The sequence below is a fragment of the Idiotropiscis lumnitzeri genome, chromosome 1, assembly GCF_059441095.1.
Source record: "Idiotropiscis lumnitzeri isolate Australia: NSW breed Sydney's pygmy pipehorse chromosome 1, RoL_Ilum_1.0, whole genome shotgun sequence".
Classification (NCBI taxonomy): domain Eukaryota; kingdom Metazoa; phylum Chordata; class Actinopteri; order Syngnathiformes; family Syngnathidae; genus Idiotropiscis; species Idiotropiscis lumnitzeri.
Window position 1 is genome coordinate 28,804,331 of NC_142391.1, and position 24,642 is coordinate 28,828,972.

General features: G+C 40.6%; 1 protein-coding gene across 1 annotated transcript; it reads left to right on the forward strand.

Annotated features, from left to right (window-relative positions):
* Positions 1 to 136: 136 nt before the first annotated feature.
* Positions 137 to 24,265, forward strand: hip1rb (huntingtin interacting protein 1 related b). The gene is made up of 31 exons (XM_088293699.1): positions 137 to 467; positions 8,392 to 8,455; positions 8,637 to 8,779; positions 8,856 to 8,912; positions 9,741 to 9,821; positions 9,898 to 9,974; positions 10,092 to 10,153; positions 11,834 to 11,974; positions 12,053 to 12,110; positions 13,253 to 13,328; positions 13,775 to 13,968; positions 14,607 to 14,679; positions 16,389 to 16,572; positions 16,708 to 16,796; positions 17,138 to 17,254; positions 17,322 to 17,423; positions 17,904 to 18,098; positions 18,286 to 18,433; positions 18,660 to 18,746; positions 18,821 to 18,928; positions 19,652 to 19,788; positions 19,875 to 19,985; positions 20,278 to 20,336; positions 20,738 to 20,768; positions 20,850 to 20,912; positions 20,991 to 21,091; positions 21,170 to 21,275; positions 21,357 to 21,480; positions 21,568 to 21,629; positions 21,973 to 22,206; positions 23,532 to 24,265. Exons 1-31 carry the CDS (start codon positions 384 to 386, stop codon positions 23,538 to 23,540), a joined length of 3,177 nt encoding a protein of 1,058 aa, XP_088149825.1. The 5' UTR covers positions 137 to 383; the 3' UTR covers positions 23,541 to 24,265.
* Positions 24,266 to 24,642: the final 377 nt, after the last annotated feature.

Consider the following 24,642-nt stretch of genomic DNA (forward strand, 5'->3'; position numbering starts at 1 on the left):
AAAGTACATATGTATTTAAAAATTAAAGGTCACGTGTCATCTTTACCCCGCGAAATAATAAGATATCTAAACCGAAAATAGTCGAGATATGCAAAGTAGGATTGGCACGTGGGAGGCAAATGACGTCATGATGGATTCGTCCACCTTTTGGAGGGGGAGGATCATCCGTTCTCTGAACTAGGCAGACCGGCTACATTTCCTCCTTTTGACCGCACTTCATCACCGCAGAGGCGAACTGGGAAAGTCTCGCCCTCGCTAAAGAAGAAGAAGACGACGACGACAAAAGAAAAGCTCATTGCGAGGCGAGCCTGTGTGTGCGGCCTTTTTTCGAAAAATATTTTTATGGGGATTCGGGACGTTTGAGTCCGTATTGGAAGTGGAGGATGAACAGCATCTCGACGAGGGTCAAGACCAGACGGACTGAGGCCAACCTCGGAGCCGAGAGGGAACACTTCGACAAACAGCAGGTAAGGACGACATTTGTTAGTTTGTTTAGTGGCGTTTTATGAAGCAAAGTGTTTGCGCGTACGCGTGCATGCGCGCGCGCGCGTGCGTGTGTGTGTGTTCACCGTGGCCCACAATAACCTTGTGATTTCCTATTTCGCCCCAATGAGTGGTTTAACAATGTTTAAATTAACTCTGACATTAATTTCAATTGACCCAAAATGGAGGGTTTATTTCCGTTGTATTTTACTCAAATGGTGGGGTCGCCTCTGTTATCATTTACCCTAAATATCTGAGTCTTAATTGAGCGAAATTTGAGTGTATAGTGTGCTCTTAATAATCCCAAATGGCTTTGGTTGGCAAGCTGGTTCACCTGCGTCTTAATTGAAATAAAATGGAGGGCTCACCTACTGTAAGTTTTCATTTCCTCAAAATGGAAGGCTCGCTTGAGTTTTAAGTCACTCTAAATGGAAGGCTCACGTTCTTTTTACTTAACCCAAAATGGAGAGGGAAATGTTCTCTAATTCAATTATTTACTAGTGTGATATGAATACTACAGGGTGCCCCCTCTAGTGGCACGCAAAGAAGCACCAAATTAAATACGTAATGTTCAGTTCAGTTGTGTTTAACTTCAAGTAGAATGCATTTGCAATTATTCTTTAAAATTGGTATGTTTTTAAAACATTTTATTTGGTGATCATTTTTTTTACTTGTGCAGTAAAATTACTTGTAACTACATTTGAGTGTAGCGTTACATTGACCAGTAATATTAAATATACTTTTGAGGAATGATGTGTTATAATTAAATCAAAATGGAGGATATCAGCACGTTTTAATTGGACTAAAATGAAAGGCTAACCTGTTTCATTAACCTCAAGTGGCCAACTCGCATGTGATTATATTAGTGTTTTCCTGAACTCAAAATACATAAAATTCTAAGTTTTAATTGACCCGAAATGTTGATCTTACCTCTATTTTAAATGTCGCAAATGACAATTATTGCCTAAAGTTACCCAAGTAAATCCAACTATCGAGTTGCGGGAATTATATCACCTTATGTTAGAATGGTTCTCATTGCCAATGAGACAAAATATTTTGTCACACTATGGAAGGACACATTTTTTTTTAAAGTCAAATAAATAGGACATTTGAAAGGAAAGCGCACACAACTTGACACTATCATGGTGCTCATCTTGTTGGTCCTGTTTGGCCAGCTCTCTTCCTCCTCCTCCCTGCACTACATTTGTCATAGTTTCTAGATGTGACACAGTAAGCAGCTCCATTGTGTTCCACCTGTACTCGCGAATTTGTTGTTGGCTGAAGGAAGGACTTTTAGTTTTTACATCCACCAATAAAGTTGAGTTGACACTGCTTATGTGATAGGGGGCTTGCAAAAAAAAATATATATATATATATATTTAGATGCGTGTTAGTATTGCAAGGGAGAAGAGTAGGCCTAGGTAATGATAAAATGCTGACATAAGCAGGAGGTATGTGAGAGTGAGAGAGAGAGTGCGGTTGGTGCTGGTCCAAATGAGGATGTTGGGCCTTGGTGGAGGTCTCTGTCACTACACATAAAGACAAAGGTTTCAAGTGACATAGTACAATTGTACATTGACTGAAGCAGTGACCTAACTTATGAGTATTTCCATTTTTTTTTTAACTTTGATTTGGTTCTTCAAAAAAGCTAATTCAAACTGTTGATTGCCACTCCCAGTCAAAGTTTACTGTGAAACTAATCATAAAACAAAGTGAATAACATTTTGTGTATTTAAATCAACCACAAAACTTTGTCTGTTTGTTTAATGCTAACACACAATGCAAAACGTTATGTTATATATTAACATGTCATAACTAGAGAAGAGTGAGTACCAATACCAGGTATCCTATCAGGCTGATACTGTCCTTATTTTAAGGTATCGGTACTTGTCGAGGCTGCCGTTACCTGCACAGATAAGGCCCCCAAAAATATGCAGAATAAGTCCTCCTCGGCAGTAGTTGGCCCTGTACTACGTCAGATCGGCGAAACATCAGATGGGTCAGAAATGTATCTAGTTTTTTGTCATTGTACTAAATGCAATTTTATATATCAAAAGAGTATCTGTACTCCCCCTATGAGATTGAATACTTGTACTGGCGTCGGCTCTGAAAAGAAATGTGGTATTGAACATGCGTAGTTATAACCCTTTAAGCAAAATATATTTGAAAACAAACGGTGGAGCAACACATCCAGACAGAGCATTATGACACACTGAGGCATAAATTCTTTATCCTCCACTAAAAAAAGCTAATCTTACTGCAGCTTACTAAACTGTTGTGACAGTCATCGTGTTTACCCGTATGTATGAATTACTGCACCTTGATGGCCGGGGTACGCACACCAGCAGGAGCACAATGTGGGGCTGGAACGGATTAATGGTATTTCTATTCATTTCAAGGAGGCAAGATTTGTTATGAGCGTGAACGAATTAAACTGGGATATTAAGAAACCGCCGGGAAGTGTGTAGCAGTTAGCCTGACTTGTCTTATGATCAAGTTGCTGATTCATGCAGTTGAGCTCCACTGTTACACTACTATATGCTCATGTGAGGCATCACACACACACACTCTCCTCTCTATATATATGTGTGCGTGCGCGTGTGTGTGTGTGTGGGGGGGGTGCAGTGTTTGCTTTTCTATGCTGTAGTTGCCCAAGTGAACACCCATGAGGCGAGGCAATGGGGGGTGGGGCGTGAAGGTATTAGATAAACAGAGTGTTTGAGCGGGAGTACAGTTGAGAAGAGCACTCTTGATTCCTTTGGCTTTCTCCTGTTGATTAAAAGGGGCAATGATGTGTTAAGTTAAACTCGTTTGTGTGCACAGTTTCTCCGCCATCGTGGTTTTGTGTCAACGCATAACATGAGCAGACCAGTCAATATTCACTTTTATGACAGTGTTGTTTCCAAAACATGTGCTTAAAAAGGTTATTTTACTGAAAACAAATGGTCAACACTTGAATGAGAAATAAATATTCACCAGTACATACAAAATACAAATGCATCACTGTCCCATTAAGAGAAGTCCATTTATCCGTTTTATATAGTGCTTAATTAGAGGGAGCGAGAGGGAGAGAGAGAGGGAGGGAGGGAGGGGGAGAGACTAACAAAACTTTGACACCCTTAAATTTTTAACATCTACAGTTTTTATTTGTAACTACACTCAAGAATTTGTGTTTCATATCATTTTAAAAATCTTTCATAGTTTGTTAATGTTTCTCAACTTCAAATCGAGGAAAAAACACCTATTTTTTTTTTGTATTGTTGCTTTCTCAAGCTTTATAGTAGTTTCTTCAGAAATGTGACACAATCTTCAACTAATCAATTGGTTACGATCATTATTTTTGCTAATCGATTTTGTTCAACTTAAAACTGTCCAAATCCTTGGAATGTCGGCTTCTCAAGAGTATATATTCTCAGATTTCCGTAGTCGTCCGTTAAACATGACTGATTTTGTGTGTGTTTGTCTTCTTAAGACATTTGCAACATCACTTTTACTTTGGAAAACAATGATCAACATTTTCGCCTATTGTATGACGGATGTTACAGACCAAACCCGTAACAGAATCATAATGAATTCACATTTTGGACTTTCTGCAATGCCAAATTTAAATGTCCTGTGTTTGAATAAAAGAATGGAAATTAAAACATGTTTTTCTATCCAATTCATTGATAAATCGATTCTTAAAATAATTGTTAGTTGGAGCCCTAATTTAGATAAGCACTCAAAGTTTCTGAGAAATGAGTAATTATATACATGACCATTCGTAAATCAGGCTACAGTACAATACATCTTAATTTATAGAGCACTTTCACAACAGCTGCAGCTGTAACAAAGCGCTTTACACAACATGACACAATATCATCAACACACAGACAGACATACTACTGTACTGGTAGACATAGGCGTGTGCCGATATTAGATTGATGGTATGTTAACCTTGAGCAGAAATATTGCAGTATCACAGTATTAAAACTGATTCGCTGTGGCGACTCCTGAAGGGAAAAGCCAAAGGGAAAAGAAGATCGCAATATTAAAATTACAGCTCTGGATTGTTTTTTTTTGTTGTTTTTATGTGGATAAATGAAAAATAATTTTCCAATTAGCACAATCTATTTCATTTTTAGGTAAAACATACTATATTGGGTACAAAACTTGCACCATGTTAAGCTAAAATAGATAATTCATAGTAAGTCACAGTGTCCCATCTCTGGTGAGCTATTTTTTTTATGGCAGACAGACAGGCCACTCATGTTGTCCTTGTGGCTAAGTACTACTAATGCATATTAATCGACAGAGAAAAAAAATGCATGCCGAAAAAGTATGCTGGAGTTAGCCCAGTTGCTCACTGTCCTCTCCCTCTCTTTTATTATGGTTCTCACCTCTCTTCTCATTTTTCAACTGAGAAGAAGAAAAGTGGCTGTTGAAATAGGTCTGTTTTTGAAGCAAAAAAAAGTTGGAAGGGCTGCACAAAGGTGCTGAAAAAATGTCAATTATGTCAACTATTAATTAATTTTGGCACGACAATGATCACATTATAGTAGATAACTTTCCGGCCTCTTTGTTAGCCATCTCCCCTGCTGTTGTGTGTTGTTTTAAGCTTGTAGCGAGCTGCGCTACTGTTTACTTTCATTTTCGTGCAACGAGCAGCAACACTTTTAAATTTTTAATAAGCATTTCCAACTCTGAAAGAAACAACATCCAGATGACTTGCTTGGTGCCTCTCTACTTTTGAGTCACAGGTGACAAGGTATCTGGGCACAGAGCAGTGCGGGTTGAGTGCATGGCAACAGTAATACAAGCTGGCAACCCACCTTCTGGCGGGCTGTTGGTGGTTGGAGATTAGTTGAGGCTTTCCCTCCCACTTGCTTCCCTTCTGGCTATTACAAGGATTTGTGGACGTTCCGGACTGATGCACCATGGCAGCCGAGCATGCGCCACTGGAATGTTTAAGTCCTGAGTCTAATGACATCACTAACGAAAACTATTCTTTGCCTTTATCGCTTTGCATGTCTCATGAAACAATGATATTGTCACGCTGATAACAGAAATGCCTAACCCACCTTTTGTCTTTGGCATTTTTGCAAAATCTGCATAGGACTGTGGAGATTTTTTTTTTCCGGACCAAATCTGACTTTGACAAAAAAAAAAAGGAGTTAGGCTATTATGTTATTGGCATGACAATATGGAAATGGGTGGACTGCACTTGTTAATCACTGACTTTATTTCAACACTATACAGTATAAATAAATACATTATACATATAATAAATAAGGCCGACCGAAACGTTGCCAAATTGCAGCCTTTGCGATTTGAAATGTCGACTTGAATGTGATTGTTAATCTCGACACCATCTATCCACCTGCGATAGGGTGAGACCATATTAAAAGTGGTACCTTTTGTCTGAGATGTGCCTTTAAGAAGTGGGTACTTTTATGGTGGTTTAACTTGTGAGCTGGATGGAGCTGGGCCAGTTGGCTCAAGCTATGGCAAGTCTACGCGTGAGTGCCTTGTTGTGAGCTGTGGCTGAGAGCAGCTCCTGTATGAGTGTCCTCATTGTTTGTTTTACAGTTCCCCTGCCGTTGTTGATTCAAGATAACAAGCTGCACTGTTGTCTCGCAAGATTCTTCCGTAGTAAACGGTTGAAAAGTGCCTCATGTTGAGTGGAGAGTTTTGGCAATAGAGTGTAGATTTCCAGACAAGTACATTGGTGAAGGTTATTTTGACAAACGTAGTCGGTGATCTGGGGTTGTCATGGCAATGACAGTGAGGCGAGTGTAGCTTCACAATAGTGTGAGCGGCACCATAGTGTAGCACACTTTCCATGGATTCAACAATAGGTTTACCCTTCTCTACTGTTCTTTCCACTTTTATCTACTGCTCTCATTCTGGTAGAAATTGTTCTCCAACACGAGTTTCCCCGTAGCTTCGCTGCTCAGCGGCCGTCTGTCGAACCAGGCTCTGTGTGCCAATGCCACACACAGTAGCTCCTCCCCAACATGCAGCCCAAGTATTCATCCTCTTTTCCTCCCCCCAACCAACAAGTCCCTCATTGTCACACCAGTTTCTACTCCGCCTTGCCAAACTCGCCCTGTGTAAACGCGCAGGTATGACCGTTCTGTTTGCATCACCTTAAGTTGGAATGGTGCGGAGGGGGGTCTCCTGTTGTATTTACCCTCTCGTTGCCAATTCCCTGCACATAAGCCCCTCTGTTCTTGATGGACTAATGTGGGCTAAAGCAGTCTTTCTCATATTGGGGTTCCTTCGCGACAGGGGGACAGAGTCACCAGTTCAGAGACCATGATGGAATACACTAAAGCTTACCCCTGGGAACTGGGGACTGGGAAAATTACCTTGTTTGGCATTCAGGACTTGAGCCCAGTTTCTTCTTTCTGTAACTTTCTTCTGTCATAGACATTGCCTTGAGATTCAGGACAGATGCTTCCCTGCTTGGTTTGTCAAAGGATCTCTCTTCCAAGTCTCAGAGAGATGCACTAGTTTTGACTTGAGACCCCGAAAGCCTAAAACTGTGCAACACGACCTTGAACAATATTTACTAATAAAGCTTTGTGACATGATCGCTAAGAGTGTATTTACAATGTATTTTTATATCAATTTACTTTGTAATTTGGTCAACTCAAAAAAAAAAATTCCCATGACCCAAATATTTTTAGAACCTCTGGACTAACGTCCTTGGACATGTTAACGTATAAAAAGTGAGCATGAAAGAAAATACTACGTTTGGAGAGTTCTTTTTTTTCTTTTTTCTTTTTTGCATTAACTCACAGATATTGGACACAGTTTATCGCATAGGAGTTTTATGTCCTTGGGCTTTGTTCTTCTACAACTTCTCGAAGAAAGTCCCTACGGATCGTGCTTCGTGCATTTCACCTAAGTTTAAACGCCTTTTTGTTCATGCAAAATTGGAAGCCCTACCATTCTCCACTATGTCTTGATACTTTCAGGGGCCACGTGAACATTTAGGGCAAAACCCTGTTTGATTGTAATATTTGCTCAAAAACGTCACAGAGTAATGGGAATGATTAAACTTTTGTTAAGGATGAATATTTAGGGGGTGGAGCGGACGGTTTGGAGGGTGGTGGCTGAATGAAAAACAGAGATTAAAGCCACGTGTGGATTAATGCCTTGACTGGATGACGGTTTCATATAATGCCATGATGGTGTAGTTGTTGCTGTGCTCACACACAAGCACACACTATAAACTGAAGTGCAGAGTTAAGAACAGGAACAAAATTTGAAAATATTATAATAAAAAATATAATATTTTAATAATTATCACAGTTTGGCAACTGTGTATTCAGTTGTTTTTTCCCCTCCTTCCTTCCTTTATTATAATCAGTATTTTACAATAGTGACACTTGGAAGTTAGATGGCGAGGGACATTTAGCATTAGCAAGTCAGGTGTGACTTGTTTAAAGTGGTATCTTTCTTAAAGTTTGACATTTTGGAGGTAGTTGTAGTGTGTATCTGAAAATATATTTGGATGATACTTGTTTGTCCTGCTGGACCGGTTGCGGAGGGCACAGTCTACACTGGCTCATTCTTTACACAGTGCTTTGATCTTATCTCCCGGCGTGGGCATCTGGTCTGTTTGACTTGACATGTATGCGTTGTATCATGAAAATCAGCATTCTTAGCAGTTGCAATCAGCACATCGCAAAAATGATTGTCCTGGCCAACAATTGTGAATTTCCACTTTCATAACTGACCCAAGGTTATTCATATGAACGTTTACAATTCTTCGGGCCATTCTTTTCTAAGCCGATCGGGGACGGGAAAAAAAATCACTTAGGAAAAATACCACTGTGTTCAAGCTCAGCGAGTCAACTGATCACTAACATTTTGTGCAATTGTTGGATCTTTTTTAAAAAATGTATCTTTCCTTTTCAGCTAAGCAGCATCAGCAAAGCCATCAACTCCACCGAAACACCTGTGAAAGAGAAGCATGCACGTCGTATCCTTTTTCCTGATGGGGGGACTATGCTAAAGCCAATGCAAAAATAACCAATAGTGGTGAATTCCTTGAGCACTGTATGTAAGGGAAGACCAGCCGGACTTCATCAGTGCCCAGTACAATTAAGTCATTTTTTCCTCTGCTGTAATTGTTTGCGCCTCCTTAACGAGGAACCCATCAGGTATCATCCTAGGCACTCACCGGGAGAAAGGGGCCCACACCTTTTGGTCCTACGCCCTGGGCTTTCCCCTGGCCACCAGCTCCATCCTCAGCTGGAAGTTCTGCCACGTGCTGCACAAAGTCCTACGCGACGGCCACCGCAATGTAAGGCCATTGTTGCAACTCATTTAAAACAAAAAAGTCAATGAGATACTTAAGTGTATTTGGGGTTCCTTCGCAGGTGTTACAAGACTGTATGAGACATTTCAGTTCTATTGTGGAACTTGGCCAGCTTTGGGTAAGTCTGTTTGTCTCATTGTAGGCAAGGAAAGTTTATTTATGGGGCACCATTCATACACTAGGAAAATCCATAGTGCTTTACAGAGGCAACGGAATAATTGTTGAAATCATTAAATGAAAAGAAGTCTAGACGTCAACACACTCCCTTTTGAACATGGAAAACTTGTAGCATGAAACCGATTGCTGCTTCACTTTGTTTAGAGCTTGTTGTGGAAACGCTCAATTAGCCTATAAGGTCTGCAAGTCCCATGGGAAGCTAAAAGGTCTTGAACATGTTTAGTAGACTATTCAGAGCTTTGTAGACCATCATATATATTTTCAAGTAACAGATGATGAGGAGACAGACCAAAAGTATTGATTTTTTTAAAGTGCCTTTTGTGAATTGACCATATATGAACACAAGGGGTTTGTGACCAACAGTGACACTGTGCCAGTGACTAATGTGTAATGCTCTGTACGTGCCACATTTGTTACTATTTACCTAGCAGACTGTCGTTAGATGTGACGATGTGGTTTGGTTGAATGTTTTGGTGTTTATATACAGTATACATGACATTGTTGTGTCAGTTTTACAGTACATTTTAAATGGGAGTGACAAATTGGTTGACACAAACATGATTTGGTTCTTATTTGGAGAACAGTTCAAAGGAGCGGCTTTTTGTTTCATTAAATTGATAAATTGATGTTGTACAATACACTCTGATTTTGTTGGCACGAATGAAAAAAATGCGCTCATGGCTTTCACTTCCTCAGTTGGATCTGGAATCTGTCTACTAACATAAATGTGGGATCACTGTAATTCAAATATTTTATTGTATTTTTCCAGGGCAACCTGCATGATCGATATGGACAGCTGGTTGCTCTTTATTCAAAGCTGCTCTGCACCAAAATGAAGTTTCACAACAAGGTGAAGGGATGTCCTGCCTCACATGACCTGTCTGTCATTGCTTTGAAATTGAACACTGCTCTGCCCTTTTTCGCAGCACTCTGAAATCCCCACCAACTTGGAGGCCACAGATGAGGTGCTGGAGCGCACGGCAGGGACGGACATCAACAACGTGTGAGTGCATTTAATCTAACATTCTGAACGTGTGGCTTGTCATTCAGTTTACTTGATTTGCTTCACATCATCCGAGTGTACGCTCTCGTAACGAGGCTATCAAATTATCCCTGGCAGATTTCAGCTCACTGTGGAGGTGTTTGATTACATGGATGTGGAGTTGAAGTTGGCTGAGACAGGTAAAAACCCCACTCCATCAAGCACGAGAAACCCGAGATGCAGCTTCAAAATAGTTTCTTTGTAAAAGCACTCATTCATGTGCTAAACCTAAAATGAAGTATCATGCACTGCTGCTGTTTCAATGTGTTTTTTCCTCCCACATTTGATGAAGGGAGTTTCCATCTTTTGGCCTGCTTTGAACTTGTTTCCTACTTCGTTTTGCTTTAAATTAGCTGCATCTGATGAGGAAATGCCAGCCAATTAGAAGACATTAAATCTGTTTCCTCTTCTTCAGTTTGTAATGGAAGACGCCCAGGATCTTGCCACAACTACCAGGTTTCCATTCAAATTTTGCAGAAATTATTGTGACTGCATTGGAAATGTTCAAATACCACAAAAATTATCTATTGAAACTCCAACATATTTAAGCATAATGTATGTTAAAATAACCACATTTAATGTCAGTCCAGATGAATTTCTAACCTCAACCTAGGTCTTTAAAATAAAAAAACTAATCACCACATCAACTTTGCTTCTTGAAAGTAAATCACTTGTTTTGACTAGTGACTTATTCAAAAGACGTTTTACTCTTTCTTTCCCCTCGCCTGTTAATATTTGGCATTCTTTGTCAGTTTTGATGACTTTTTCTTCATTCTTTCAACCCAATCCCTACTATTGTATGGTTGGACTCACCAGGGCCCTCCTGTTGTTACCCTCCATACATATTGGGAATGGGTGTATAATTCATTCTTTCCATTTTCATTTGGTAATCGAAACTTCTGGGTCACTTAAACCAATTAAATATCAAACTCTATTCAGGTGATTATTGAATGTAGGTTAGTTTAGGGATGAAGCTATCGAATACTTTGGTGTTCAGATACCCTACTGAAAATTCTATCCAATAATCCGGTATTCGGATAAGAACAAAAATGATCTTTTTTTTTTTTCTTTGTTAAAGACACAAGACAAAAACACATTTCCACTTGATGAACGGCCAAGTGGTTTTCATTTTTGGATTTTACTTGAATTTAAACTGTGCTTGTTTTCCTCTCTAGAAACTGTGACATTTTTGATTATCTCCCCCCATATTTCGATCTATGAGAAGTGACATCACGACGGCATTTGCAAGTTTGCTGGCTAAAACAGCCCATTTGAGTCAACCTGGTTTGTTAAAAAGTGAAAGGCAAATGTGGCAGGCTCTGAGCATCAAAGCATGCTGAGTCATTTTTGCCTATTAAAACTGTCTTTGAAAAGCAATCTAAGGCCTCTCACAAGCCTATATGGGTCACTTGCTTAGCGGCTGTCTGTTAGCTGTTAACGCTGGAGCTGCTATTAAACGCTGCCAAAAAGCACCGTATCATAAAATCAGCACTACGTGCTGCTGGGAAGAACTTCAAAATAAAAGCGTCTTAAGGCATTGATGTACATGCATAATTTGGGAAGGTTTATTTCGAAGTTGGCCTTCTCACTGCGTTGGTGGCGTGTTACTCTCATGCATAGCATGAACACTTTTTGCTCCAGTCGGTTTGACTTTATCCTGATAGAGTACACCAAATAAATAAACTGGTGCCCGAGGCAGAAACAATGCCTCAACTGTTTTTTGAACCCAAGGACCCATTTCAGATGTACTTTAGTTGCCTTAAGTGCGTGACTTGATTTCGGTTTAAATAGGTGTATGTATGTACTGTGATCTCCCTCAGTGCTGCGGCAGCTCAACTCCTCCATCGCCATCTCCACGCTCACGTCGGGCCAGTGTCGCCTGGCGCCGCTTATACAGGTCATCCAGGACTGCAGTCAATTGTACCACTTCATGGTCAAGCTGCTCTTCAAGCTGCATGCATGTAAGGATACACAAAATGACTGATTCAATAGCCCTGGGTTGAATGTAATCAATGAATGTATCATTTGGTGGATTTCAGGTCTCCCTGCTGACACTTTACAAGGACACCGGGATCGTTTCCGGGACCAGTTCCAGAGGTACATATAGGAGCTTCAGCCATGTCATCGGGCTGCAAGTGGTGTCAAGTGACCTTATTGCATAAAAGAAAGCGTGCAACATAAGACAGTCGACCATTGTGTCCCATCCCCCTAACCCAGTGCTTCTCAAATAGTGGGGCGGGCCCCCCTGGGGGATCGCGGTGCGATGCTGAGGGGGGCGCTTTCCAATCAAGACTGCATTGCTAAGGCTACATAAGGCTCTGTGTGCATTATATTCATATCGTCTCTTGTCACTTTGTCACTATCCCTCACTTATTTTTTTTATCTGTAGTTTAGTTAATAAATATTTCTTATCTAAAAGAACATAGTTAGTTTTTGTTGCAACATGATGCGTCTGTAAACCAATAAAAAATTATGTTGTTTCAGGCCTTCAGGAGACTGATTCAAAGTTTTCCTTGTTTTAATTCAACTAGGGTTGGCCTCAGAGGTTAACTAGTCTATGGTTAAGCTATATAAATAAAGTAGTATTGTTTAATGCGTTGTATACAAATAAAATAATTTCATTTCATAAACTGGAAGTAGAGTGTAGGTATTTTACAGGTTTGACAAGTGCACATTTTTTAACATTCCTTTAACATTTTAAAGTGTATATATAATACACTAGAAGCGGTACAGATGATGGATGGACAATATAATACAGTTTTATTTATAATTGGAATAAGGATTATCTGGACTGAATATACTCACAAATTTGCTATCTAAAAAAATTGCAGTGTGTTTAGTTGAACACAAAGATGATATTCTGTCCCATGGCAGCATTGGATAATTGGACAATCTTGGGAACGAGCCTTTCATTGTTCTACTTGTCAGTTCATGTTACTAGGATAGATGGTTAAAGGTTCATTATTTATATGAAATAATTTTCTGGCAGTAAAATGCAAGCTGCACACTCATTGTATAGCTTCAGTATGTTCCCGCATAACATAACACACACAATTGCATTAAACTCACCTTTACCTTAAGCTTAAATTGACCATTAACATACATTTTTGCACATCTTGCTTAAATTGAACTTTTTTTACTTATTGCGGAGCGCTTTGAATGCCTGATGCATTATTATTTGGCAACCTCCTGTATGATGATTGACTGGTGATGATCTTTTCGGCTTTTGTTCCCCAAAGCCTCAAGACGTTCTTCAACAGAGCCAGAGAGATGCTCTACTTCAAGAGGCTCATTCAGATCCCCAGGCTGCCTGATGTAAGATCTTGTCATTTACTCACATAATGACTGCTCCCATATTTCTCCTAATGCCACGAGTCATGAAACTGGAAAGTCTTAAAATAACAATGAACACATCTCATTTCTAGCAGTGGTGGGGAGTATTCAAGTACATATATTTTGTTACGTAAAAAAAAAAATCTTGATTTTTATTAGATTTTTTTTCAATTATTTGTTTAGTTTTACTGTAAACTTTAACTGGTAGTAAGATTAAACCGCTTGAAAACTTTTTTTTTTTTAAATGCTCATTACCTTCTGAACACTTGTTTGCTGTTGTTTTCACAACCACTTTTACTTCAGTACTTGTGAGTACTTATGCCAACTTTAATTACTAGACTTTCAAATTTCCCCATTGTGGGACTAATAAAGGACATCTTTATCTTTAGACTCTGACATGTTAATTTTATTCTCTCTCATGTCATCAGTCACCGCCCAACTTCCTGCACGCTGCCTCACTAGCCAAGCACGTCAAGCTAGTGGTGGTCATCCCTGATGAGGAGTACGGCGATGACGACGACGATGAACCTGAGCCGCTCATTGACGTCAGTGATGCTGCTAGCACACAGCCAGACATCTTCGATCAAACCTTCGGACCGCCCAATGGGGGCTTCGACGACAGGTGATAAGTCGTGGTTGTATTCTATGTGTAGGAGCCAATGTAAATGAACAAAATAACGGAAAAAAAAAAGTTATCATTCACAAAATATGATTTAAAAGAGAATGTTTTAGGGAAAAACGATAACTAACTAAAACAACTTTAACGTGACAAAACTAAATAAAAATGACGTGTTCCACACACAGAAAAAATGTAATCCACTGCAGCCAAGTAGTATAAAATTATCAAAAATTTATATAAATTTATATCTGCAGGATCAGACACTACGGAGGACTATTGGAGTCACACTAACAAGAAATAAGCATCTTATGTTATTACAAGAAAACTTTTATAAAATGATGTTGTTGTTTTTTTGAGAGCGAAAAAAAAGCCATAATTTTCAGAAAAATATTTAGGGAATGAAAGTGTAATTAGATTTTTAAAACATAATCATGACTCAAGATTGTTTTGTTGGTAATTTTAATCAGCTTTTCTTAATATCTCATCAGATCTACTACTAATTTGATTTGTGGCATTATATTTTGTCTCTTGGCGCCAGTGTAAAACTTTCTAATTTTTAGTTCCTGAGATCCAATATATGGTGATCCACTCATTGATTCCACTTAACAATTGTGCCAATGTTTTTCGTTGTCATGCAACAGAGATATCCAGATTGAGAGCCTCAAGCGGGATCTCGAGATGTTGCGAGCCGAGCTGGAGAAGGTGAAAGCGGAGGTGAGGAGTGCATTGGTGACAGACACTACTGCCTTGTTTGTTTGGACACCTGTTGGGTGGATGCAAAATATCTCTTCCCCATGTGTGGAATGTGGCGAGCTTGTGTGTCATTCTCTCTCTGATTCATTTAAACCAGTGGTCCCCACTTAAGGCAATCAAGATAACAACAAATGAAAAAACGTATTAAAAATACTACTCACCCCTGTGCTGAATGTAGATAGAATCAGTAGGGACCTTGAGCTTGTTTCGCTTAAACTTTGTCTCGTTTTACTGCCTCTTATTGCTGTTAATTACAGTGCATCGACTTGTATGTATACTGCTCAAAACAATTAAAAAAAAAAACTCACGGAAATTGTTAACAGCCAACATTTGTGTCTGTATACTGTATCACGTGTACAGAGGCATGGCCGGATGCACCTGATTTTCAAAAATAAAATCAGTCGGATGTGCAATAAAATATTTTTCAATTACCGTATTTTCCGGGCCATAGGGCGCTCTTTAAAGTCCCTAATCTTCCCCAAAACAAATGAAGCGCCTTGTAAAGCGACGCGCCCATTATATGGACTAAGCATCACTCGCAACCATCAACCCTTTTACTCATTGGGCTGTTCGGAGTGCATGTTAGCACACCCTGCTGGTCAACGTCTGAGTCATCTATGTTTCAAATTGACCGTGACTTATACATTATGTGACTATGGTGTTTGGGTGATGGTGTAGGAGAAAGCTGGACAAAAGGGCAGCTGTCCACAATGTTGTAGTCTGTCTTATCATTTATGTGATTGCAAGCAAGAAACGTCCCAGGTTTAGACAACAGACTGCAAAAAGCCCAAAGCACAACAGCACATCTCTCTAAACAGCCATGTGATTGGCTGAGTCTGAGTGGCTCCCAAGAAGCCATTGCTATAATCTTTTTGTGTTATTTTTATTTCTTTTGGGTATATAGATGGCATGAGAGATACATGTTTTGTGTTAATCTTATTTCTTTGTTTCATTGTTTGCTTGTATGCTGAGTTTTTGTTTGGTTTTGATTGGAAACCGTGACTCTAAGGAGTGTGGTGACCAGTGAACTCCCTCCCCTGACATTATCTAGTAGACTATTGCCATGACACCTCTTATTGGTAAAAGTCAGTGTTAATTGCAGTGATTCCTTATAGTTTCAGGACATCTGTCATAGAAACGCGGTGGTACCTCTGGCAGTGATCCCTTAGGGCAGGGGTGTCAAACTCCAGTCCTCGAGGGCCGGTGTCCTTCAAGTTTTCCATCTCCCCCGGCTGCAATACACCTGATTCAAATGAGCAGGATACTTATCAGGCTTCTTCAGAGCTTGCTGATGAGCTGATCATTTGAATCAGGTGGGTTGCAGCCGGGAGAGATTGAAAGCATGCAGGAAAGCGGCCCTCCAGGACTGGATCTTGACACCCCTGCCTTAGGGTATTGAGTCCGGTTGAGCTGGCATCCGCTAGTGCTCGGCGCGAGCAGCGCTTGCCGCGAGCAGCTGAGCTAGCGCCTTGTAGTGCGGCGCGCCTAGTATATGCATTAAATACGGAAATAGTACTCTCAACTGATGTTGCGCCTTTTGATGCAGCGCGTCTTATGGCCGTAAAAATACGGTAGTCTTTCTGTGGCCCAGTGACAAAGGCCCCACAAACGGCTGGTGTAAATACTAGAAAAAGTGATGTTATCTATTTATTTTTTTCACCCTCCTCAAGGCCCAGCGCTACATCACTCAGCTCAAGTCACAGATTAACAGCCTGGAGGCAGAGTTGGAAGAGCAGCGGTCCCAGAAGCAACGTGCGCTGGTGGAAAATGAGCAGCTCCGTATGGCCCTGGAGGTGGCGCGCCGTCGCAACACCGAGCATGAGAGCCTTCAGAGTACCTTCATGGAGGCGGAACGTAAGATCGCCAATACTTGGGATATATTACACAAGTCACATAAAGTTCCTGATATTTGCCATCTGGGTGATATTTCAAGATGAACCAAAAATGCACTAAAGTATATTTACGGAGGGCTTGTGTGTGCTTTTGCAGAAAGAGCCCAGGCCACAGAGCAACGCTACACGAAGCTGAAAGAGAAGCACACAGAGCTGGTGGCCAGTCATGCTGAACTACTTCGCAAGGTAGAGATGTCAATAATTGACACACCCCTGTATTTTTAGATTCATATATAAATAGTCTGGTAGAGAGGTGTCAAACTAAATTTTGGTGATTGCCCACATTGTAGTTTTGTGGTTTCCTTTAAAGCCAGAAATACTTACATTATTAATAGTGAAGAAAATATACAATTTATTTTACAGATTTTAGCAGGAGCATGAAGTAGATTAGGTAGATGACTTGCTTTAAAAGAAGGAAATCAAAAGTCTCTCGGTTGAGATGCATCACTTCAACATACTTGCTTGCGGTATTTTCAATGGACAGCAACCATATTTCACAAACTCTATACATGCACCTTTTCCAACAGAGTGCAGACACGGTGAAGATGCTGTCTGCCACTCAACAGACTCAGGAGGAGGTTGCGAGGACCAAACAGCAACTTTCCTTTGAGGTGGATCGGATAAGGCAGGAAGCGGACATGAAGGTCAGTGTTCTGTCATCGTGGGAGCTCCCTGTAACAAAACAACAAAATGAAAAATGTTTCGTTGTAGACGGAGGAGCAGAAGTTTGAGATGGAGAAACTGAGAAGAGAGCTGTCAGAGAAGATGGCGGAAATAACGCGCATCAAGGCCACCCTGCAGACCAGTGAGCTGGTGAGTTGACACCTTGACGTCGGCTCCAAGATGGGTCTGTGGTTAACACTTCAGTACTGACTGTCCGTTCACAACTTAAGCAATGCGATGGGAAACTGTTTTGTTTTTTGTTGATGCTTTGATCCTCTCCGTTTCAAGTGCTATGCATCCCACTTTTGACATCTGCCTCTATATGCAATTACAAAATCCTTGGGGGGGGCATCAATTGCTATCAGGTTTTCGCTATTTGCAGCAGGGTTGGTTCTTTAACACATTGAATAGTGAGCGTTCTCTGAATGGTAAATTGACATTAAAGATTTGCTTTCACTTTTGTACTTCCTGGCATTTCATAGGCTGAACTTGTACTTAAGGAGTTGAATTAGTACTACTTTTACCAAATTCCTTTTTGTTAACACAAATACTATATCTGTACTTCCACTTAAGTGCGATTACTGTGTGTGATGACCTTTTTCACGTCTGATTTGCCTTTCTCTCTTGCAGAGTTCTGCTCAAGTCAATAGCACTATGACCGCTCTGCAAGCGGAGAAGGAGCGTCTGATGCGCTCGGTAAGCGAGAAGGAGGCCGAGCTTTCGTCCGTACGCCAGAGCGCGCAGCTGCAGCAGTCCACAGTGCAGCAGGAGAAAGACAAGAGCAGCAAGGAGCTTAGCGAGCTGCAGGCCAGACTGCAGGAGAAGGTGGGTTAGGATTGTATACCACTTCTGTTCACAACACTGCAATGGGGAGCTTTTGTTTTGGATTTCAATGCAGTGAACAATTAACTTTTAAATGCAATATTTCATTTAAGTAACATAATTGTTGTTATTGATTAACATGCAAGTACAGTGTTATTGTAGTTCTTTGTTCTGTCTTGATTGCATGCAGGCCAAACAGGAGCAGCTGCTGAAGCAGAAGCTCCTGGACGAGCAGTTTGCGTTGCTGCAGGGCACTGTCACAGAAGCAGAGAACATCATCCAAGATGCCGTAGCTAAACTGGACGATCCCCTCCATATCCGATGCACCAGCTCCCCAGGTCACGCTGCTAATCCCAGATCAACTACAACCAACCTCCATCTAGTCACGCTTTTCTATTCAAAACTTTTATGCTCTTCTTGAAATGCCCCAGGATGCCAGAATATGTTTTTCAAGACCTCCCTAATAGAAAAGGACTCTGTCCCTCTACCCCACCAATAGCCACTCTTTACTGTACTTGTGAGTAAGTGAATCTATTTAAACTTCTTACTATCCTCTAAACACAGATTACCTAATCAGTCGAGCAGAGGTGGCACTGAGTTCCATTGATAAAGTGAAAAAGGGCCACGAGGACTATGTGAAAGACATGAAGGGTAAATTCCTTTTAACAATGATGATGATGATGATAGCACAGATCAGATGACGTGACATTGTATCCTTGTTTCAGACGCTGGAGCGCTACTGAGGGCACTGACTCAGTTCTCCCACTCAGCTGCTGACACCATCGTCAATGGCAGTGCCACGGCACACATGGCGCCCACTGATCATGCAGATCGTAAGCAATACACAAATTCTGCATACGAATACTGTAAACCTCCCTCACGACTACCTTTAACACTAAGAGTGGAACGAGTTTTGGTAAGGTGATGATAATCACGTCCTCTCTAACTAATTGATGACATCATTCAGCTTCTTTGCTCAATACAAAATGATAGTAGTATGCAATAGAGAAAAAAAAGTCGGGTGGGGCCGGTGGAAGAAGGAAGTGGATTGCGAACTGAGGCGACTACAAGATCAAGACTGACAGTTAAGAGAAATGCTAGTTTCTTTGGCGACATTAACCGTTCATTTTTACAGTGAAGCGGTTATTGATTGACCACTACAGGAATTCATGTCTTTTTACTGTTATTCAACGGCATTTGGTTAATTTGCTGATATGAATTTGAGGTTGTCCTTCAGCTGGTGTTAGCGGATGCCTTTTCAAATGGACCATTTTAGTTCTTGAGTTTAGTTCTTTGAAATAGACTTGCATAATTTGCAAGTGACCATGCATTTTGCAAGTGAGTACCACTGCTAGTTTGTTCCATGTACGACCTTTTTTCATTTCAATATTTTAGTCATCTTATCATTTATGAATACAAAAATGATAAATAAATGACAAATACTGGAAAACAATTGTCCTTGTTTTGGTAATGTTGGATTGCTAAAATGTAATGGAATGTTTTTTTTAATCTTCGCATTTGTGGTAAATGACAAATAATATGTGCCTCTCATACAGGACTAACTGAGAACTGCAGAAGCTGTGCCACTCAGTGCCTGCAGTACTTGAAAGAGCTCAAGTCCAAGGGCACGTTGCAGAGAGCCGACCCTGCCTCCATTCAAGTCATCATCCACAAGATCCTTCGCCTGGGCCAGGTAAGCAGGCGTGACGTAGTGTGACGTGGGATGAGATCCAATAACCAGCAAATGTGTGTGTGAACTGAAATTGTTGTTACGTGTAGGAGCTGCGACCCAAAGGCATGGACGTCCGCCAGGATGAGCTGGGAGATCTGGTTGACAAGGAAATGGCTGCCACCTCAGCAGCCATCGAGGAGGCTGTCCGCAGGATTGATGTTAGTAGTGCGACGAGCTGTAGTAAAGTCGCCGTAGTGTGTTTGAGTGGGGATTGTGTGTCTGTGGACTCTCAATTGGATTCTCGTGTGGGTGTTTGTTGGTTGGTTAGATTTTGTTCCTGGTTTTTTTTTTTTTTTTGGTGTGTGCATGTGCGTCTATTGATTATTGTGTGCGTGTGTGTGTTGTATGGTTTGTTCTTCTGTGTGTCTTTGTTCTTTCGTTGTGTGCGGGTTCCTTTGTGTGGTGGTGGTTATTGAATATGTCGGTGATTAGTGTGTCTTGTGGTTACAGGAAGTGATGAATCAGGCACGGAAGGACACGTCGGGAATTAAACTGGAGGTCAATGAAAGGTTTGTTAGTTGGAATCTAATGTAAATATGGCTGTCATTTTTACTTAATGTGGTTATTTTTAGCCCAGTTCTATGTGGCAGTATAAAATGATTTGACTAATAATTAAAAAAAAAAAAAAAAAGAAAACAATACTTTGTCCTTTAGTATTTGTTAAACTTCATGACAGTGGTAAATTGTCAGATGTTTTTGCTATTTTTGGGGGAGGTTGGCAATTGAATCTAATTATCTTTCTATGTGTAAAAAAAAAAATTTATGTAGTTAATATAGGCCAATTAAATTGGCTGGCCAATTAATCAGCGAGACCCTAGCTTTTAATATATTGATGGCCTTTAAACAAGACATAAACATTGCCCAATTTGTGTTGTATTCCAACACTGGTAGCTAATGATTTTTCTTTCAGGATCCTCAACAGTTGCACAGACCTCATGAAGGTGCTCTTGACTTTTGACATTATACTCATCTTACTTTCATTCGTCATACTCAATGTGCGTTTTCGCTTGCGTCCTGTGTAGGCCATCCGCATGCTGGTCCTTGCCTCCACAGAATTGCAAAAGGAGATCGTGGAGGGCGGCAGGGTGAGTGTAGTCGGCCTCGGCGAGACCTTCAAAGCGGCAAGTTTTCCAAATAAATAATCAAAGTTTGGTTTTGTTCAGGGCGCGGCCTCCATCAAAGAGTTCTACGCCAGAAACTCTCGCTGGACCGAGGGACTTATCTCTGCGGCCAAGGCCGTGGGCTGGGGGGCCACGGAGATGGTGTAAGTTCCACTTGACACCATGTCCTCTTGATTATCTCAGATAACCAATTGGGATTTTTTTCACCTGGCTGCCAACAGAGAGTCTGCTGATAAGGTGGTGCTTCACACGGGCAAATACGAAGAGTTGATTGTTTGCTCCCACGAGATCGCTGCCAGCACTGCACAGCTGGTTGCAGCCTCTAAGGTAATGGCAAGGCATATTCAATGTTTCGGTGTGTGTGTGCGTGTGCGTCTATCATATTGATTTTTGTGAGTATTTTTTAAGGTGAAAGCCGACCGTCACAGCAAGAGGCTGACAGTGCTCCAGCAGGCCTCTCGCCTTGTCAACGAAATGGCTGCCAAAGTGGTGGGCTCCACCAGGACAGGACAGGAGGACCTGGATGACAAGGGTACGCTCACTCTAAAGGGCATTTACTTCAGAAGACGCCTGTCGAGCCTCAATCCAATCATTTTTTTTTTTGTTGTGCCTCGTGCAGATCCGATGGACTTTTCTGGGATGTCACTCATCAAGTTGAAAAAAGAAGAAATGGAGTCACAGGTAATGTATGGTCTCAGAAAACACTGAATGAATTGTGGGGGTCCATTGATGTTTGGGATGGCTTTATAGTTGTAAAACAAAGAACAACCACGTGAACTCTGTCTGAAATGCCTTTTGTAAAAACAAATAGTACAAAAAAAACTTATTAGGGTGGGAGGGAAAGTTAAAATAAAATCAAATAAATAAATTAATCATATCCATCTTCCAATACACCATAAAGGACTGAAAGAGTTGGAACAGAAAAAAAGAATTTGCAATTACACAGGAAGGAACTGACTCCGGAAGGACAAGTATGGTATGTTCTAGTGTTCCCTGATGTTTGAATGTGTAAATGTTTCTGCAGGTGAAGGTGCTGGAGCTGGAGTCTCAGCTAGGAAACGAGCGTCTGCGTCTGGGCGAGCTGAGGAAGCAGCACTACACACTGGCCGGCGTTCCCCTGGACCAGCTCCAGCTGGCCGATGGCAATGGTGACGCGGACCCCTCCTCGCTGGTGTCTGTGTCGCCCAAGTTCAACAAGCCGGCACTCATGAAGAAGCCTGCGCTAGCCCAGAAACCCAACGTCCTGCTTAAGTCTCCCGTAAGTCTTTGGAAATGGCCCACAAATGTATATATCGATCGATCTATATATATCTTTTATTTTTATTGTTATTATACAAAGCAATTGAAGTGACATAAGAGGGGAAAAGATTAAATATCTTTCTCATTAAAATGAGAACATTTCTCGTCTTAACAAGAATGTTTTCTCATCCTAACGTCCCCTTCTACTGCCATTGTCTATATCAGTGATTCTCAAACAGTGGGGCGCGCCCCCCTGGGGTGGGGGGGCATGGTGCGATGTTGAGGGGGGCGCGTGTGACCCTGTGGTACATGTTTTTTTTCTGCCATGCTATAGTACGGCTAAACGATCGTTTTGGGACTGCAACGCAAATTTGAGATAGTCAACGCTGCGGTTTGTGTCCTGAGTTTGCGCAGTTGGTCACGCAGTACTGATTAAAAAAAAAAACAAAGGCGTCGCCCTGTCGCTCGTTATCCCGGAAGTAATTTCTTTCGGCGCTACTTGAATGCTAGCCGCCAAGCTATCTTGCGTCGCAGCAGTATGAGCTTTATTTCTACTATGTTTAAGTCGATGCACAGCAGCAGCAACGAGCTGCGTGATGACAAATAAACAACCCCACTATCAAATAGCCTTCTAAATGAGGGGGCGAACGAGGGGGCGGTAAGCGTGCTAATTGCTGAAATGAATTACAGAGTAATAAGTGCTTCGATGTATGCTCAACTTTTAACAGAAGTCTGACTTAAACTGCGTTTGGCCGGAGAGCCAGCGGCTCTGAACAGAAATGTTGTATTGCAATCATTACGTATCGAAACATAAAATAAGACGACGGCTATGTTAGCAATTTAGCAGACGCTCTCAGACCGGAACACGGAGCCGGATGACGTCATCACGACGAAGAGTTTCGATGTCAAACGTATAGTAAATATTTATCATCTCATCAATATTTGCACCACAGAGTACTGAGTTTCAAGATCCTCACAATAATAGTTATCAAAATTATATTTCTTACCAATTTAGCTTTGCTCAGGGGCATTTTTTGACATAATCTAACATCAATATCCAAAGGAAATGTACATTAGTACAAAATGTAAAAGAAATGTTGGGGGGGGGGGCGAATTGTTTTCTTCTTGTTAGGGGGGGCACTGGGCTATATGAAGAGATTTGTCTCAAAATTATTCACACAAAAATGACGGAATGGCGTTCAATTGAGAACATTTCTCATTAGAACGAGAAACGTTTTAGTTGGCACGAAAACGTTTCTTGTCCTAATGAGAAACGTCATTTTTTTCCCCTATGTCAATTTAGGGGCTTTGTATTATTCAGTGACTTGATTTTTCTTTTTGCAGTTCAAGTGAAAGCTGAAGTGAGAAGTGACACCGTTGTCAACACAGAACGTGAAATGCCTTAAGAGAAGGAGAAAAACTCACATTTAGTGTGCTTGCTGACGATCCTGCTCTTTTATTTATATTTGTCATTTCCTTTTGCCAAAATAGACAAGAAGCCGGATGTTCTTTTTTTAAATTGATGCCTATACATGTCTATCTATCGTTCGATTTTAGCATTTGGCAACCGATTCAGCTAAGTCCCCCCCCCATTAAGTATTTTACAACTGTAAAATTCTAGATGCTGCTTTGAGAAGTCATTTTATCTCAACTTTTTGTTGTTAACAAAAGATTGTAAAGCACGGTTTCCTCTCATCTGCAAAACTACATTAACTCAGAGGCTTTTTGAATGTACTGCTCTGATGACTTATTCAAATTGATTGATTCATGTAAAGCCATACAGTTGTACAGCTAGTCTCAGCAAGAATAATGTATAGAGCTCATCTGGAATGGATACATACTGTACACACCAATTACATGTAGTTGCTTCTTCTAGGATCAATTGGATGTTTATTACCTCTGGGAGTTTTTCATACTGGGTCCTTATTAGTATGGTTACTATTAATGCATCATTTTATGCTGTTCTATTCTCTTTATATACATGCCCAGATCTAGTTGGAAATATATTTTAGCAAAGGTCTTTATCCTTATACCAAGTGTAAATGTCCAACAAATTAAATAAATGTTTCATCTATGGACTTTGTTGGCCCACTGTTTATTTTTTTTGACATTTTACAAGTTATCCATTTAGTTTTTTGCACTGCTACAATTGTTCTTCTTTTATCTACTAAAATCTTTAAGGTATGTTTTAATGACTAATTTAAAACTTTTTTTAAATTATTTTAAAAATAAAATAAAAATAATTATTAAAAATTTCTAAATTTTAAATTTTCTGAGGTGAAAGTAAAACCATTGATAATTTTGCCCAGCAGAATTATTAATAAAAAGTACTTAATTACCCCATTTTAAAAAGTCAATAAACAATATTGTCCCGTTAATGCTACCAAGTGCTGAAGCTTTTGTAGATATTCTAACGAAATCGAATTCTGGCAAGGGCAGTCGGATCTCTGAGCAG